Below are 13,720 nucleotides of genomic sequence, written 5' to 3' on the forward strand. Positions count from 1 at the left end.
GGGTGGAAAAAGTGTGTGTATCCCTTACTAAATCTGTTTTGTCTAGGTGTGTGAACAGTCCAAGTATTTGGTAGCCAGGCTGTTGATGGTGTTAAATTTTTGTGTTAAAACTGGTTAAGTGAGGTATGCTGTCTAAAACCACCTTATTATGCTTTACTTAATAGTATGTGGTTGTCTAACCTGCATTCTTTCTACCTAGAAACTCATTGCATATGGACATATCACTGGCAATGCTCCAGACAGTGGAGCTCCTGGGAAACGACTGATTGACCGAATAGTTGAAACAATTTGCAATTGCTTTCAGGGTCCTCAAACAGATGAAGGAGTACAACTGCAGATAATTAAGGTATTTTATTTGGTTCGTTTTGGTGCAATATTAATTTGCTTTCTCTGTCTTTGATTTTGTAACTGAAAAAGAATTAATGCAAAACACTACTTAGGGCCCAGCTTCTCCATTTCTTAGTGTTAGATGTGTCATTTGAATTTAGGGAGGCTGTCACCAGGTCAGACTTGGTATGTGAAATGTATTTCCTCTTGGTGAAGCAGAACATAAGGGAATGTTTTATAAATGTTTGTCCTTCTCTCTGGGATGAGCCATGTCCCAAATACTTTATCTTGCAGACAGCTTGACATTCATCCTCTAGACTAGTAATGCCCACGTTCATTAGGCCAATGAATTGCTATCAGCCTTCAACTGAAAGCACTGTAACTGTGATGCAGTATCATGGCCTGCTGCTCTAGCTTCTCTGCTCGTAATGCCCATTTTTCCAGGGAGATCTGTGGTATGTGTTCTCAACAAGGCACAGTAGTGCCAGCAGTGTGTGTTCTTGTTCTGAAATGTACCTAGGCTAACGTAGCTGAGGTTAGAAGCTGGTGAACCTTCCAGTAATCTAATTTGATGGCAGTGTAGACCAAGTGGCCCTTTCATAGAAATGAAGCTATAGAATACAATAACTGCTTCGTTTGGAGGAGGAATACTTCCCTTAGTGGAAAACTAGTTGTGACAAAACACTTTAACAGCTCAGGAGAGAACAGAGATATGTGGAAGTTCTGTTACTTTCTTTGATTTGAAATGTCATTTCAGAGAACTAAAAGTTCCTTATAAAGTCTCATAAATAGATATTGTGTTTCATAACAAACCCACTGATTATTATGGAAGACCTGCATGAAGTCTATTGCTGCCTACTTGCTTAGATTTCATTCTTTACTGTGTTGTGGTCTTTTTCAGGCTCTCCTCACTGCGGTAACGTCTCCGTATATAGAAATTCATGAAGGAACAATTCTGCAGACTGTTAGAACCTGTTACAACATCTATCTGGCCAGTAAAAATCTTATTAATCAGACAACTGCCAAAGCTACCCTTACGCAGATGCTAAATGTCATTTTTACACGGATGGAAAATCAAGCTGTATGTAACTATTACTTTTGCTCATCTCAAATGTTTAGGCTTGACAAATGAACAGAAGACTTACTTATTATTTAAATGGGTCTGTCATTGTAATTGGATATCTATTGATTTGTAATTTTAAAAAAACTGTGAAGTCTTTGTGAGGCATACCGAAGCATGCTGACTGATTAAAAATATGAAGCTTATTGCTGATAACAAGGTTTCACACTGTAGTTTCTACTAAATGGCTTTGTATAAACAAATGATGGGATGCTTTTAAAATAAGCTTGAAGCTCATCTTTTTGGTTTGACTGGCCGAGTGGTTATATTTTCACTGTTTCTTTCGTGTTAATACATGAATTCACAAAGGAACGTCAATCTTCAGAGACATCTGTTTTTCCTTATGTTTTGTGCCTTAGATTAACTTTTTCATATTGATTTTTCAAGATACAAGAATCCAGAGAAGTAGAAAAAACAAATCACCAAAAATCCCAGTCTCCTGCAAGTCAAGTAGTGACGAGATCCCCAAAGGTTGGTCAGTTAAAGCACAGCTATCAGGAAGGCAAACCCACCGCTCCTGTAAGCCCGGAGTTAACGAATGGTGAGCCTGAGAGGGCAGAAAATGGAGACGCGAAGTTGAACCAGGATCTGACTCTTTTAGCTGCAGGTGAACAATAGGTTGTGTCTGTTGCTTTCAGTTACAATGTTTATATTGGAAAATGCTCTTTTAGGCTATTTTGGGGAGAAGTGACTGGGGTTATTGACTCAAATCGTGCTTGGATTTTCTCAGTAGTTATTCAGAGTATACAGGCCATCCTTAGCTCAACATTATAACTGTTGACGAAAGGCTCATGTTTTCCCTAGAATTGTAGTAAAACTCTATATTATGTTTATAGAATTATAATGGAATTTGACTTGATTAGGTTAATAAAGGGGAAGGAGAGGAAGAGAATAATCACAGTATGTGGGAAGTGACTGAATCACTTTGAGGTAATTTAAGTCCTGTGGTAAAAATAATGTGTATTACGAATACCTTATTATAAGCATATACTGTAACCAAAGCAGGAATGTAGGATGTTCCAAAAGGAAAAGTTCATAGCAGTTGATAAATAAAACTACAAAATCACTGCATTAAAAATATCAGTGCTTTGATTTAAATAATGGAAATAACAAGACTGAGTATTTTTGTATGACATCTTGGAAATGTCTTTAGAGGAGGGCTACTGAAGAAAATCTATTATTTTTAACCCTTCTGCCTCTGTCATGTTTCTGCTTTTCATCTTAAACAAAAGTACTAAATTCAAAATTATCTCTTTGTATGTTTCATTAGAGGAAACAACTGATGGAGGAAAAGAAATGGTTAAAGGCATCTTGGAAGATGTGGTCAAGTCAGCTGTGAAAGGTAGCAAAATCTTCAAAGTAAAATAGACTCCTGTATTGCTATGTATTGCCAAACTTTTCCTGTGATTATAAAAACATGGAAGTTATTTTTTGTTACTAAGTATCTTTTCAAGAGCACCTACTAAGGCAGGATGAACAGGTTTTTATTGTCTTGCAAGATTCTTCTTTTGATGGTAGCTGAGAACCATTCTAGTTTACCAGTGCTGCTTCTGTCCCACTTGGTTATAGAGCTTCACAAGGTCATGGGATAAAAAAGCTCAATGGGTCATTTTAATCAGTTTTCCTTTTTCTCCTTTAGTGGCTGAAGAAAAGCAAGTAACAGAAACAGTTAAGGCTCTACCTGCATTAGAGACTGCAGATATTGCCCTTTCTGGCTCTAGTAATGAAAATGTACAAACAAACGGGATTCCAGATGATGGACAATCTGTTTCCTCCACTGATAATCTGGTAAATAACTTCACTGGATGCTAATGTACATTTAGGAAAGGAGAAATGTTTTTATCATGCCAGCTAATACAGTGGGATTTTGGGGAGGGAAAGGACAGAAGCTTTAATGTACATGTCCTGCTCAGGTTTGAAAAGGAAGCAGCAACTGCAATTTAAGTAGATATTGAAAACAATTCTAAAATGGATTATCTCAGTTGGATTTTAATACAGGGTGGGGGTGGAGGGAAAGAGTCAGTCAACATGTGTGAAAAGATCCAGATCATCTGTAGTCCTGTTTAGGTTTAGTGTAAACTTTGCCAGATGTACTTTTTTGAAAAAAACAACAACCCTGTACCTAATTCTCAGAGGAGCTGTAGAATCTAACTGCTCTGTTCCATTGTCTTACTGAAGATCTAATGTTGTGTTTCTTGCTCTCAAGGAAACAGATGTATCTGGACATCAAGCTGCTGCCAAATTTTCACATGTTCTACAAAAGGATGCCTTCCTTGTGTTCAGGTCGTTGTGCAAGCTTTCAATGAAACCACTTGGTGATGGACCGCCAGATCCCAAGTAATGAGACTGTTTTATTATACTGTCCTTTTCAGGTAGCTTTTGGAGACAGTTCAGTAGCTGCTGTATAGTAAAACAGGTATTCACAATTCACCTGTCAGGCCCTTGTTTCAGTTAGCTTGATGAATCTAGGATTGACACTTGCTTCAAATTATTAAAAATTTAATACTTGAGGGGTTTTTTTGTGTAATAGGCTTATTAATCTTAGCAGTTAAAGTGGCCTTGACTGTAGTATTTGTGAAGTTTTTGAAGGGGGAGTGGGGAAATGCTTCATAGTAGCACTGAGTTGCATCTGTTATCCTAGTCTAAGATATTAATACTCCTGGAAAATTTCCAAATTAAGATGGTAGATGTTGTCCAAAATCACTTGCAGACTGACTTCTGCCTCTCCTGCCCCCCGCCTTGAAATGAATTAAAAGAGCAGTCATTTCTTCTTGGCATGGAAGAAATGCAATAGTGGTCATGTTGAATACAAGTATGTATTCAGAAATACAATAAAAATATATTTAATATTGAATTTTTTCTAGATCCCATGAATTGCGTTCTAAGATAGTGTCTCTCCAGCTTCTTCTCTCGGTACTGCAGAACGCTGGTCCAGTTTTCAGGACACATGAAATGTTCATCAATGCAATCAAGCAATATCTTTGTGTAGCATTATCAAAAAATGGAGTTTCTTCTGTTCCTGATGTATTTGAGCTCTCTCTGGCCATCTTTCTCACGCTACTTTCGAATTTTAAGACTCATTTAAAAATGCAGATTGAGGTAAGAGACTTTATCATTTCTTTGATGCTCTAGTTTCAAATGAAAATACTGCAATGATAAAAAGCCATCTGGAACGTAGAAGTTAATATCTTAGTTTTGTTTGCTTACTAAACTAGTATATTACTACTGTATTCAAATCCTAATACACATGAGATGATACTCTTCAAGAGAAATTACTGAATAGAAATTAACTTGTACATTTGACGTGGTTCTAAAGTTCTTTACCTCATTTATTTTGCAGGTGTTCTTCAAAGAGATCTTCCTGAATATTCTAGAGACTTCTTCAAGCTCCTTTGAACACAAATGGATGGTGATTCAGACTTTAACTAGAATTTGTGCAGGTATTTCTATTGTTCTGAAAAGCAGTCACTTCCTCTGGGACCAGATGAAAATTATTTTGAAGACAAATGCCACATATAACGTTTAAGTGTGAAAAATTGAATTTTATCCCCTAGTGCTTGGGTTAAATGTCTGGATTCATCCCCACTGCCTGCTCCAACTGGCTGATTTCTTTTAAAAATGCTATTACAGTGAATCCTAATACTTGCACTTTCTTTTATTTTCAAGATGCCCAGTGTGTAGTGGATATTTATGTTAACTACGACTGTGATTTAAACGCTGCTAATATATTTGAACGCCTTGTAAATGATTTGTCCAAAATTGCCCAGGGACGAAGTGGGCATGAGTTGGGAATGACACCTTTACAGGTAAGAAAAACAGCTTTGAAGATAACGTACTATTATTTTTTTTTTCATAAATGGTGCTCTCTGCGCATCATTATTGATACCTCCAGTTGTTTATGTTGTCTGTAACCTACTGCTGTTACTTTTTTTTAATTAGTTAGCTAACTTGCAATTGGGTGCTGAAGCAGTACGATTAATTTACTTGGTGATTTTGCTGCATATGTGCATTGTGATGCTAGGCTTGTTCTGGGCTCTTTTGTTGGGCTGCCATGGAAGAAAGTCAAATGAGCCTTCCTCTGTCTCACTGAAATGACTTTCCTCCTGGGGCTTATGAACCAGCAGTAGCTTCATCTTATGTTTGCTTTGCATAAACTTTGTGGTGTATCTCCACCACAAGTATTTTATTTTTAAAATTATACTTTCCCAGTGCTTAGAGGGAGGGTGGAGTATAGATGACTTTCAGCAGGAGCAGATATTTCTGACGTCGGCCTTGCCTGTAGCACTGTTTTCTAGTCCAGCCTAATGGCTTTTCAGGGCTGAAGTGAACTTGGTGCCAGTGTTGGTCTCCGAAGGTGTGAGGTGCACTCAGTTCCATTAGAATTGTATCAATGCTTGCTTGTGTTTCCCACCCCCCTGTGGTCCTTTGGCCGGAAAATGGAAGTAAAAAGCAGGAGACCTTTGTTTCGGATCTGGACTAGAACTGTTTACTGTACAGCTAAGGTAGTGACATGCTTGTGGAGAAATCTGACCCTATAGACAACAAAGGGACTGCATTTAGGACATGGCGTGTATTGCCCCTGCTTGTGCTCATTAGTTGTCAATACACTGTCTGCTTAAAGCACCTGGAATGTGTTCTGGTGTCAGTCTGGTTATGGTTGCTTTTGGCCCAGATGTATCTGACCTAAATAGTCAAGGGGCAGAAACTTTGTATAAGCAATAGATTTCCCCTTAACTGACAAACTTTGTAAAAAATGAATTTGAATAGTGTGATGCAGTGTCTTTTAAAAACTTGTGGATATACATATATTGGTGTGGGTTTTTTTGGTGGGTTTTTTGGAAGGTTTTTTTGGTGTGTGATTTTTTTTGTTGTTGTTGTTGTTGCGGGTTTGTTTTTGTTTTTTAGGAACTAAGCCTGAGGAAAAAAGGACTTGAATGTTTGGTTTCTATTTTAAAATGTATGGTAGAATGGAGCAAAGACCTTTATGTGAACCCAAATCATCAGGCTAGCTTGGGTAAGATTGTTTCCTTATGGGGAGACTAATTTGTTTAATAAGTTTATCCTTGTGCTTATTCAGTGTTTAGAAGCTATTCAGAAGTGTGGATGCTAGGTTTTTACATAACGATTTGTTTATACAAATGAAATATTTAAAAATTATTAATGCTGTTGCAGTAACTGATTCTCCAAGTGTCTGGTTCAAATAACCGGGTTCTGTTTAAAAGCTTTAGCCAGACTACTGTCTACACTATAAAAGCTGTCTGATGTAGAAACAAGATGTGACAAATCTTGCAGTTACTAAGCTGAAGTGCAAGGATTTCTTCATAGTTGCTGCTGCTTTTCTGCCTTTTGTTGGATTATTTTAGAATTGCATCAATATAGCATCTTCATGTAGTGTAGACTGCCAAAGTATACATTTGTATACAAAGTATACAAAGAATATTGACTCATAAATTTCTACTAAAAAGTTTTATAACTAAAAGCTTTTGACTGAACAGGATAACTTAAGTCTCACCCTGTTTATAAATAGGTTCATTTAAACCATCTGAACAGGAAATGGCTGAAGGTAAATGCCTTGAGAGTGGGGGGAGACGGAGTAGTGTCAGTTCCTTGGACTCCACTGTGTCATCAGGAGTTGGAAGTGTTGGTACCCAGACTGCTGTCCCAGATGATCCTGAGCAGTTTGAAGTCATCAAGCAACAGAAAGAAATAATTGAACATGGGATAGAACTGTAAGTCCAGTATGACGGGAAAATAAAAGTCCACTAGTAAAAAAACCTATGTCTGCAAGCGTATTGTTCCTTATGGTCTTACACAGTCAAACCTGTAGGGACGCTTACAAATTGATCTTAACGCTGATCTTGCCTGCTGTTGTCAAAAGGTAACGCTGGAGGCTATTGTAGTTAAAAGGAATTCAGTAAAATCTTGGGTAGAGTGGAAGGTGGCTTCACAGCTTTCATTTGTACTGGTTCAGCTGCACAAGAGAGGAAAATGTGTGTAAACCTGGAGAGAAATTTATTTGAGCAGACACACTTGATGTTGTCTTACAGCTCTTACACTGTTTGTTGTCTTTTATTGCAATAATAGAGTTTGGAGAATTAAATCATTGTCCAGCCGTGCTTTACTTCTTTTTCATGAAGATCTTTATGGCTGTAAATGCTATGAAAAGGTCTTGAACAGCAGCATTTTTAACATTTCATGGAAATTCTCTAATTTTTAATATTTCAAAATGGTCAGTTTTAAAGTGAGTTTTCCAGCAATAACTTTTAAGCTTTTCAGCAACTGAATGTATCTTATGAGATGTAGCCTGTGGTGTGATATAGTTAAAACAATTGTTGTACATTCTTTGACATTTTTCTGACTAGAAAAAAAGACACAGAGCTAGCTACAGCACAAAATCTTTGGTTTAGAAGGGCTTTGTAAAACTAAAATTTTATAGTCTGTGATATTTTTCAATTGTATATCTCAATTTCCCTGTATTTTTGTCTGAATAGGTTTAATAAAAAACCAAAGAGAGGAATACAATATCTACAGGAGCAGGGAATGCTTGGCACTACAGCAGAGGACATTGCACAGTTTTTGCACCAAGAGGAACGCCTCTGCTCTGTAAGACTACACACAACATAATTCTCTTGCCCCTATTATCTTCTCCCCTGTCTTCTGATGTCTGTATGCACTCTCTTTAGTTCGTATTTCATTAATAACTGAAATGTTAGGTACCTAATGAAGGTACTTAATGCCATTGCTACTTTCTATTTACTTGCTGTCCCAGGCTTTTTAGGAAAGTAGCTGTGTTTCCAATACAGTGCTGAAGGGATTCCCCATAAATGGGAACATGCCTTTTATCTGCATTAACAATATCTTGCCAGCGAAGGAGTATCATGTGCTGCAGTGGCAAAACATTCTCCACTACATGTGAAATTGGGTGCAATTCAGCTCCCCTTGCTCTACAGTAATGCAGATCTCACATTGGCAAATGAAGGAGGCAAGAATATGCAGACTAAAGGCATTTTCTAATGACATTGGTTTCTTGTCATCCCTCTAACGGTTGTTCTGTCTGCTCGGAGAAGCATATCAATCTTACAAAACTAACAGCTGTGCGGTTCTTGCACTGTAGACTTTCTCGCAAAGCTGGCAGTTGGATTACACAGTAATAACTGTCTCTTGTGTTTTTTAGACTCAAGTAGGGGAATTTCTTGGGGAAAGCAACAAATTTAACAAGGAAGTGATGTATGCCTATGTAGACCAACTCGATTTCTGTGGAAAAGACTTTGTCTCTGCTCTACGTATATTTCTGGAAGGTTTTCGTCTGCCAGGTGAAGCCCAGAAGATTGATAGATTAATGGAGAAGTTCGCTGCTAGATATATTGAATGCAACCAACGGTAATTCAAAACCTTTGTATTGGATAAGTGCCTGAAGAATAGCTGTGGTGTTTGTGGCCATTAGAGGCAATGCTGGCATTTCATTAAATCCCAAATACTTGCTAGAAGGAATTATTGGAAGAGAGAAGCCCTAAGTATGTTAAATTATCTTTGTATTAGCTGTTCTGTTTTTAAACAAATGTAGATCAGTAATAGGCATTAGTAACTGCTAAAGTTAAAAATACGTGGCATAAATAGCTAATAAGTCATGACACATTTTTGCTTGCCCATTAGGTGTTGAACAAAATGTTTATATGTTAGTTGACATCAAGTAGGCTATTGTTTCTGATGCAATAAACTAGCATTGAAGTTTACCTAGGCATTCAGGCTTAATCGATTCCCATTCCTTAGTCTAGTTGGTGCATCACTGGGTTGTTTTTTGTATAAATCTATGAAACTCTGGGAGTGAAAAATAAACTGTTCTTTAGCTTTTGTAGGATTACCCAAAGAAGGATAATGTATAATCTTTTGGGAATGTACTTGAAAATTCCAGTCACTACTAGTTTTCAACATTGTGAAGATGCTTTTCTGTTTTTCCCTTTTTTTATTTGCATTTTGAAACACTTGGGGCTTGATGTGTTTTCTGAAGACTAATTTTAGGCTCTGTTAGCTCTTTGGTTGAATGCATAGCACTTCTGAGTTTTTTTTTCTTCTGTGTAGAAATAGAGCTAATGGATTGAGGAATTAGGGCTCTAAAAACCTGTTTTGTTTTTTTTTTTTCCTCCCTTAGGCAAACACTATTTGCTAGTGCTGACACTGCTTACGTTTTGGCATACTCTATTATAATGCTGACTACAGACTTGCACAGTCCACAGGTAGAAATTTAAAAAACAAAACAAAAAAAAACAACCAACAACTTGTAGAATTTCAAATTTCCCTGGAAATCTGATATCCAACTTCCGTTCTTTTTTACAGGTAAAAAATAAAATGACAAAGGAGCAATACATTAAAATGAATCGAGGAATCAATGACAGTAAAGACCTGCCAGTAGAGTATTTATCCACAATCTATGAAGAAATAGAAGGAAAGAAAATTGCAATGAAAGAGACAAAAGAATACGCAATTACAACCAAGAGTAGTAAACCAAGTAAGAAGGAACTAGAAACTGGAAAGACCACAATGCTCTTGAACTATTGCAGTAACTTTCAGGATGGCATAGTGGATTTCAGATCCCTTCTTGAAAACATCTTTGTGCAATACATAAATTACATTTAAAATGGCTAAGATAGATACTTGGAATGAAACTTGTGCAGTTATTACTTAATACTGCTACTTCTGTGATGGAAACATAGCTGTGTAAGTGCGTCTGGCACTATTGCAGAGAGGCACTAGAAACTAGATTTGATTGTTTGGGGTTTTTAATACATAGTAATTTAATTCAAATTAGTGACTTCTGAATCTTAAGCATAGTGGGTTTTTTTCAGTGTTTCCCATGCTGTTTGCAGGTTTCCTATGTCAAAATAAGAATGAAATTGATTTGCTTGAAAATTGAAGTTGCAACCTTTAGTATAAGGATAAAGAAACACTAAGTTATTAACTTATCAAGTTGGTGAGAGCTAGTTTTGTTCTGGGGATATTAGCCTAAGAAGGTGAAGGATTTTCTATCCATTTTTACAGGCGGAGTGACTTATTAGAGTGTGCTTCTCTAACTTCCAGTGATTAAGTCATAACATGTAGCATGTAATAAAGGGCTGAATTAGTTATTTTGTGTAGAATAAAGTCTTAAGTTGGGGTGTCGGTTTTAGTGCTGGAGTTCCTTGGCTTGCAACCCATGACAGCCTCCTGAATTCTAAAGATAAAAATCTTCCAAACTGTTAGATTTCATTTGCAATACCTTTATTTAACATTTTGTGATGCTCAACACAAAGACATGGAATATGCTCTTAGAAAAAGAAACCAATAAAACTCTGTGGTGTTCCCCTTAGGTGTAGCTAATGAGAAGCAGCGGAGGTTGTTGTACAACTTGGAGATGGAACAAATGGCTAAAACAGCCAAAGCCCTCATGGAGGCAGTAAGCCACGCAAAGGCTCCTTTTACTAGTGCCACTCATCTGGATCATGTCAGACCCATGTTCAAAGTGAGTGTGGAGTTCTCCTTGTCTCTTCATTGGTAAGAGTTTTAAGCATGGGGAAAAAAGTGGAAAGTTACTCTGAAGAGTTAGGTGATGCAACAGGTGGACTCTTTGGATATATTTGGTTTCAATTACCTAGTGTTTTGGGCTAAAATTGTAATAGATTTCTGAACTCAGTTTCTTCTGTTCTTTAGCTTGTATGGACTCCATTGCTGGCAGCTTACAGTGTTGGCCTGCAGAACTGTGATGACACAGAAGTTGCATCCCTTTGTTTGGAAGGAATACGGTGTGCAATTAGAATAGCCTGTATCTTTGGAATGCAGGTTTGTATAGGACCTAGCATGGGGTTTGCGAAGGGCAGTGTACGCTCAGGGAGGGAGATGAAGAATTACAAACAACTTATACATAGAAAATGAAGCATCTCATCTAATTTCTTGAAATGGTAAAATAAAATATTACTATCTCATTTTAGTTTGTTTTAAGATCTTGATATCATCAAGCTTTTCTTCAACTCTGCTTTCCTTTTATTGCCAAGTCTTCTATTAAGAGTGTTTGCTAACTTGCATCCCACTCCCCTTCAGCTGGAGAGTGCTCTAATGTAATTGCCAACTGTACATAGAAGGAAAATTGTGTAGGCATGCTGGACAAGTAGCTTTCTCTTAGCTCTTCAGGGACTTGATTACGATGCTCGTTTCTCTGTCTTTTAGCTTGAACGAGATGCTTATGTACAGGCACTTGCTCGTTTTTCCTTGTTGACCGCCAGTTCCAGTATTACAGAAATGAAACAGAAGAACATAGATACCATTAAGACACTTATTACAGTCGCTCACACAGATGGCAACTATCTTGGGAACTCTTGGCATGAGGTAAAAACTTGATTGGTTTAAATAGTGCAACTGTGTCGTCCTCTGAAAACTTGCAGGATTTTGTTCTTCTGCTACTTTCAGTCTGTAATAACTGTATTTAGCTCCCAGCATGTGTCAACCCTCTTTAAAATGTGGATGCAAGTGTATTATCTTGTTAGTGCTTTTTAATATATGTATGTGTATATATAAAATAATGCACTGCATTTTTTTGGCAGACCCTATAGGCACTGTGTGACCAATATTGTAAATTCTTGGGTGCTTTTGATATGGAATTAAAACCATATTAAAATCTCATTTGACTTCAGAAAATTCTGCACAGAAACTATTGCATTCCTGTTCACATAAAAAAAAAAATATTGTAGCTCACAGGTCCAGACTTGTTTGGCAACATTTACACCGTGATCACATGAGAAATTAGGGCTATAATAACTTGATGGGGGATAGATAAGGATAGGCTATTGGGTTCATATGTATTTTCTTAAAGCATATTTTCCAGGACCTCTTTAATCAGATCAAAGTCTCTGCTGCTGCTAAAAGGGACACTTCTGCTGCATTATATTCTCTGGCAGTAGTCTTCAGCTACGTGATAACATGAGCCAAAAGGTACTCTAGCTGACAAAATTGGACCTGGCTTACAGCATACCGTCACAAATGCTTGTGCAAGTCCAAGGGATGCTGCAGTGAGGGAGTAAGAAAGAAGAGAGAGTCAATTTTGTGCTGATGGCAAGGCACAACGTTGGTATTTTCACTGTCTACACTGCAACGTTGTTACTTGAAGCAGTAACTGCAATAATTCCATCTTTTCATCTCTCTGGGACAATGAGCTCTCTAGATCGACTCCAAGTTGTTTATAGTTTTGGAAGTTGATGTTACGAGAAGTAATAAAAAAGTTTCCTCTAGTAGTTAGAGATCCAAGTTAGTTTTTTAGGTACTGTTTGTTTTTTTTCTCACATTGGAATGATTCGTGGCAGCCGGTGATCTTGAATGAGTTGCTCAACTTTATTTCCAGTTGTATTACTAATGTTTCAGCTACAGCAAAAGTGGTGTTGTTGTCAAATTTGTTTAGAGAACCTCAGAAGGTTTTAAATATTAAATATATGTTAGGAATAAAAATATGATGGTGTCCAGAAACACAGTGTTTAAATATCTTTCTTTTTAGATCTTGAAATGTATTAGCCAGCTGGAACTAGCACAACTTATAGGAACTGGAGTGAAAACTCGATATTTATCTGGCTCTGGGCGTGAAAGGGAAGGAAGCATTAAAGGCTATGCGTCTGGAGGGGAAGAGTTTATGGGCCTGGGATTAGGTAAGATTAATAACCTTGGACTTCACAAAGATGCACATATAAGTGAAGTATGATGGTTAAGAAAGCACGATGTTGTGAGATACTGAAATATATTTACTTGCTTCCAAGGGACACTACATTGGATTAATGAAACTTTAAATGTATGGTTCCTTTCTTCCTTTCAAGATGTGTTAGAAATTACTGAGTATGTTCCAACTTTGTAATAGGGTTAAGCTGTTTAACTCCTCCAGATTTGCTGGAGTATGTTGTTGTGAAAACTGTTTTACCATACTTACTAAGTCATGGTTTTGTTACCAGTGTTATCAGTTCTTTCTTTTTACACTCTGTTTTTAATAGTAAAAACATAAGCCATTTATCGTTAGGAACTAATGGATGTTTCAATGATCAATAATTGGTTTTCCAAAGGAGTTTCTTATCTCTGCATGTTGGGCTTGCTGTTCTAGTTCCTGTTGCTCCTGCAGTATATGCAAGAAACAAACCTTAGATTTTTAGCTATAAATTAGAGGGACAAGGCAAGTTGCCTTAATCTTTGGAAAACCATCAAGGAAACCTTTTAATTTGAAAATACTCGGGAGTTGATGCTGTACACAGTGATGTTGCTGAATATAAC

General features: G+C 37.2%; 1 protein-coding gene across 1 annotated transcript in view; it reads left to right on the forward strand.

Moving 5' to 3' along the window:
- ARFGEF2 (ADP ribosylation factor guanine nucleotide exchange factor 2) overlaps window positions 1-13,720 on the forward strand; it is a 39,948-nt gene that overhangs the window by 9,547 nt on the left and 16,681 nt on the right. The window contains exons 4-22 of the mRNA XM_054845122.1: window positions 200-346; window positions 1,229-1,408; window positions 1,835-2,054; window positions 2,718-2,789; window positions 3,087-3,235; window positions 3,654-3,784; window positions 4,312-4,546; window positions 4,788-4,887; window positions 5,114-5,253; window positions 6,353-6,461; window positions 6,975-7,176; window positions 7,939-8,050; window positions 8,622-8,827; window positions 9,597-9,681; window positions 9,782-9,953; window positions 10,792-10,943; window positions 11,132-11,260; window positions 11,645-11,803; window positions 12,963-13,110. Coding sequence (XP_054701097.1) covers window positions 200-346; window positions 1,229-1,408; window positions 1,835-2,054; window positions 2,718-2,789; window positions 3,087-3,235; window positions 3,654-3,784; window positions 4,312-4,546; window positions 4,788-4,887; window positions 5,114-5,253; window positions 6,353-6,461; window positions 6,975-7,176; window positions 7,939-8,050; window positions 8,622-8,827; window positions 9,597-9,681; window positions 9,782-9,953; window positions 10,792-10,943; window positions 11,132-11,260; window positions 11,645-11,803; window positions 12,963-13,110 — 2,848 coding nt within the window. The remainder of the gene's footprint in view (window positions 1-199; window positions 347-1,228; window positions 1,409-1,834; window positions 2,055-2,717; window positions 2,790-3,086; window positions 3,236-3,653; window positions 3,785-4,311; window positions 4,547-4,787; window positions 4,888-5,113; window positions 5,254-6,352; window positions 6,462-6,974; window positions 7,177-7,938; window positions 8,051-8,621; window positions 8,828-9,596; window positions 9,682-9,781; window positions 9,954-10,791; window positions 10,944-11,131; window positions 11,261-11,644; window positions 11,804-12,962; window positions 13,111-13,720) is intronic.

Source organism: Grus americana, chromosome 17, assembly GCF_028858705.1.
Source record: "Grus americana isolate bGruAme1 chromosome 17, bGruAme1.mat, whole genome shotgun sequence".
NCBI lineage: Eukaryota > Metazoa > Chordata > Aves > Gruiformes > Gruidae > Grus > Grus americana.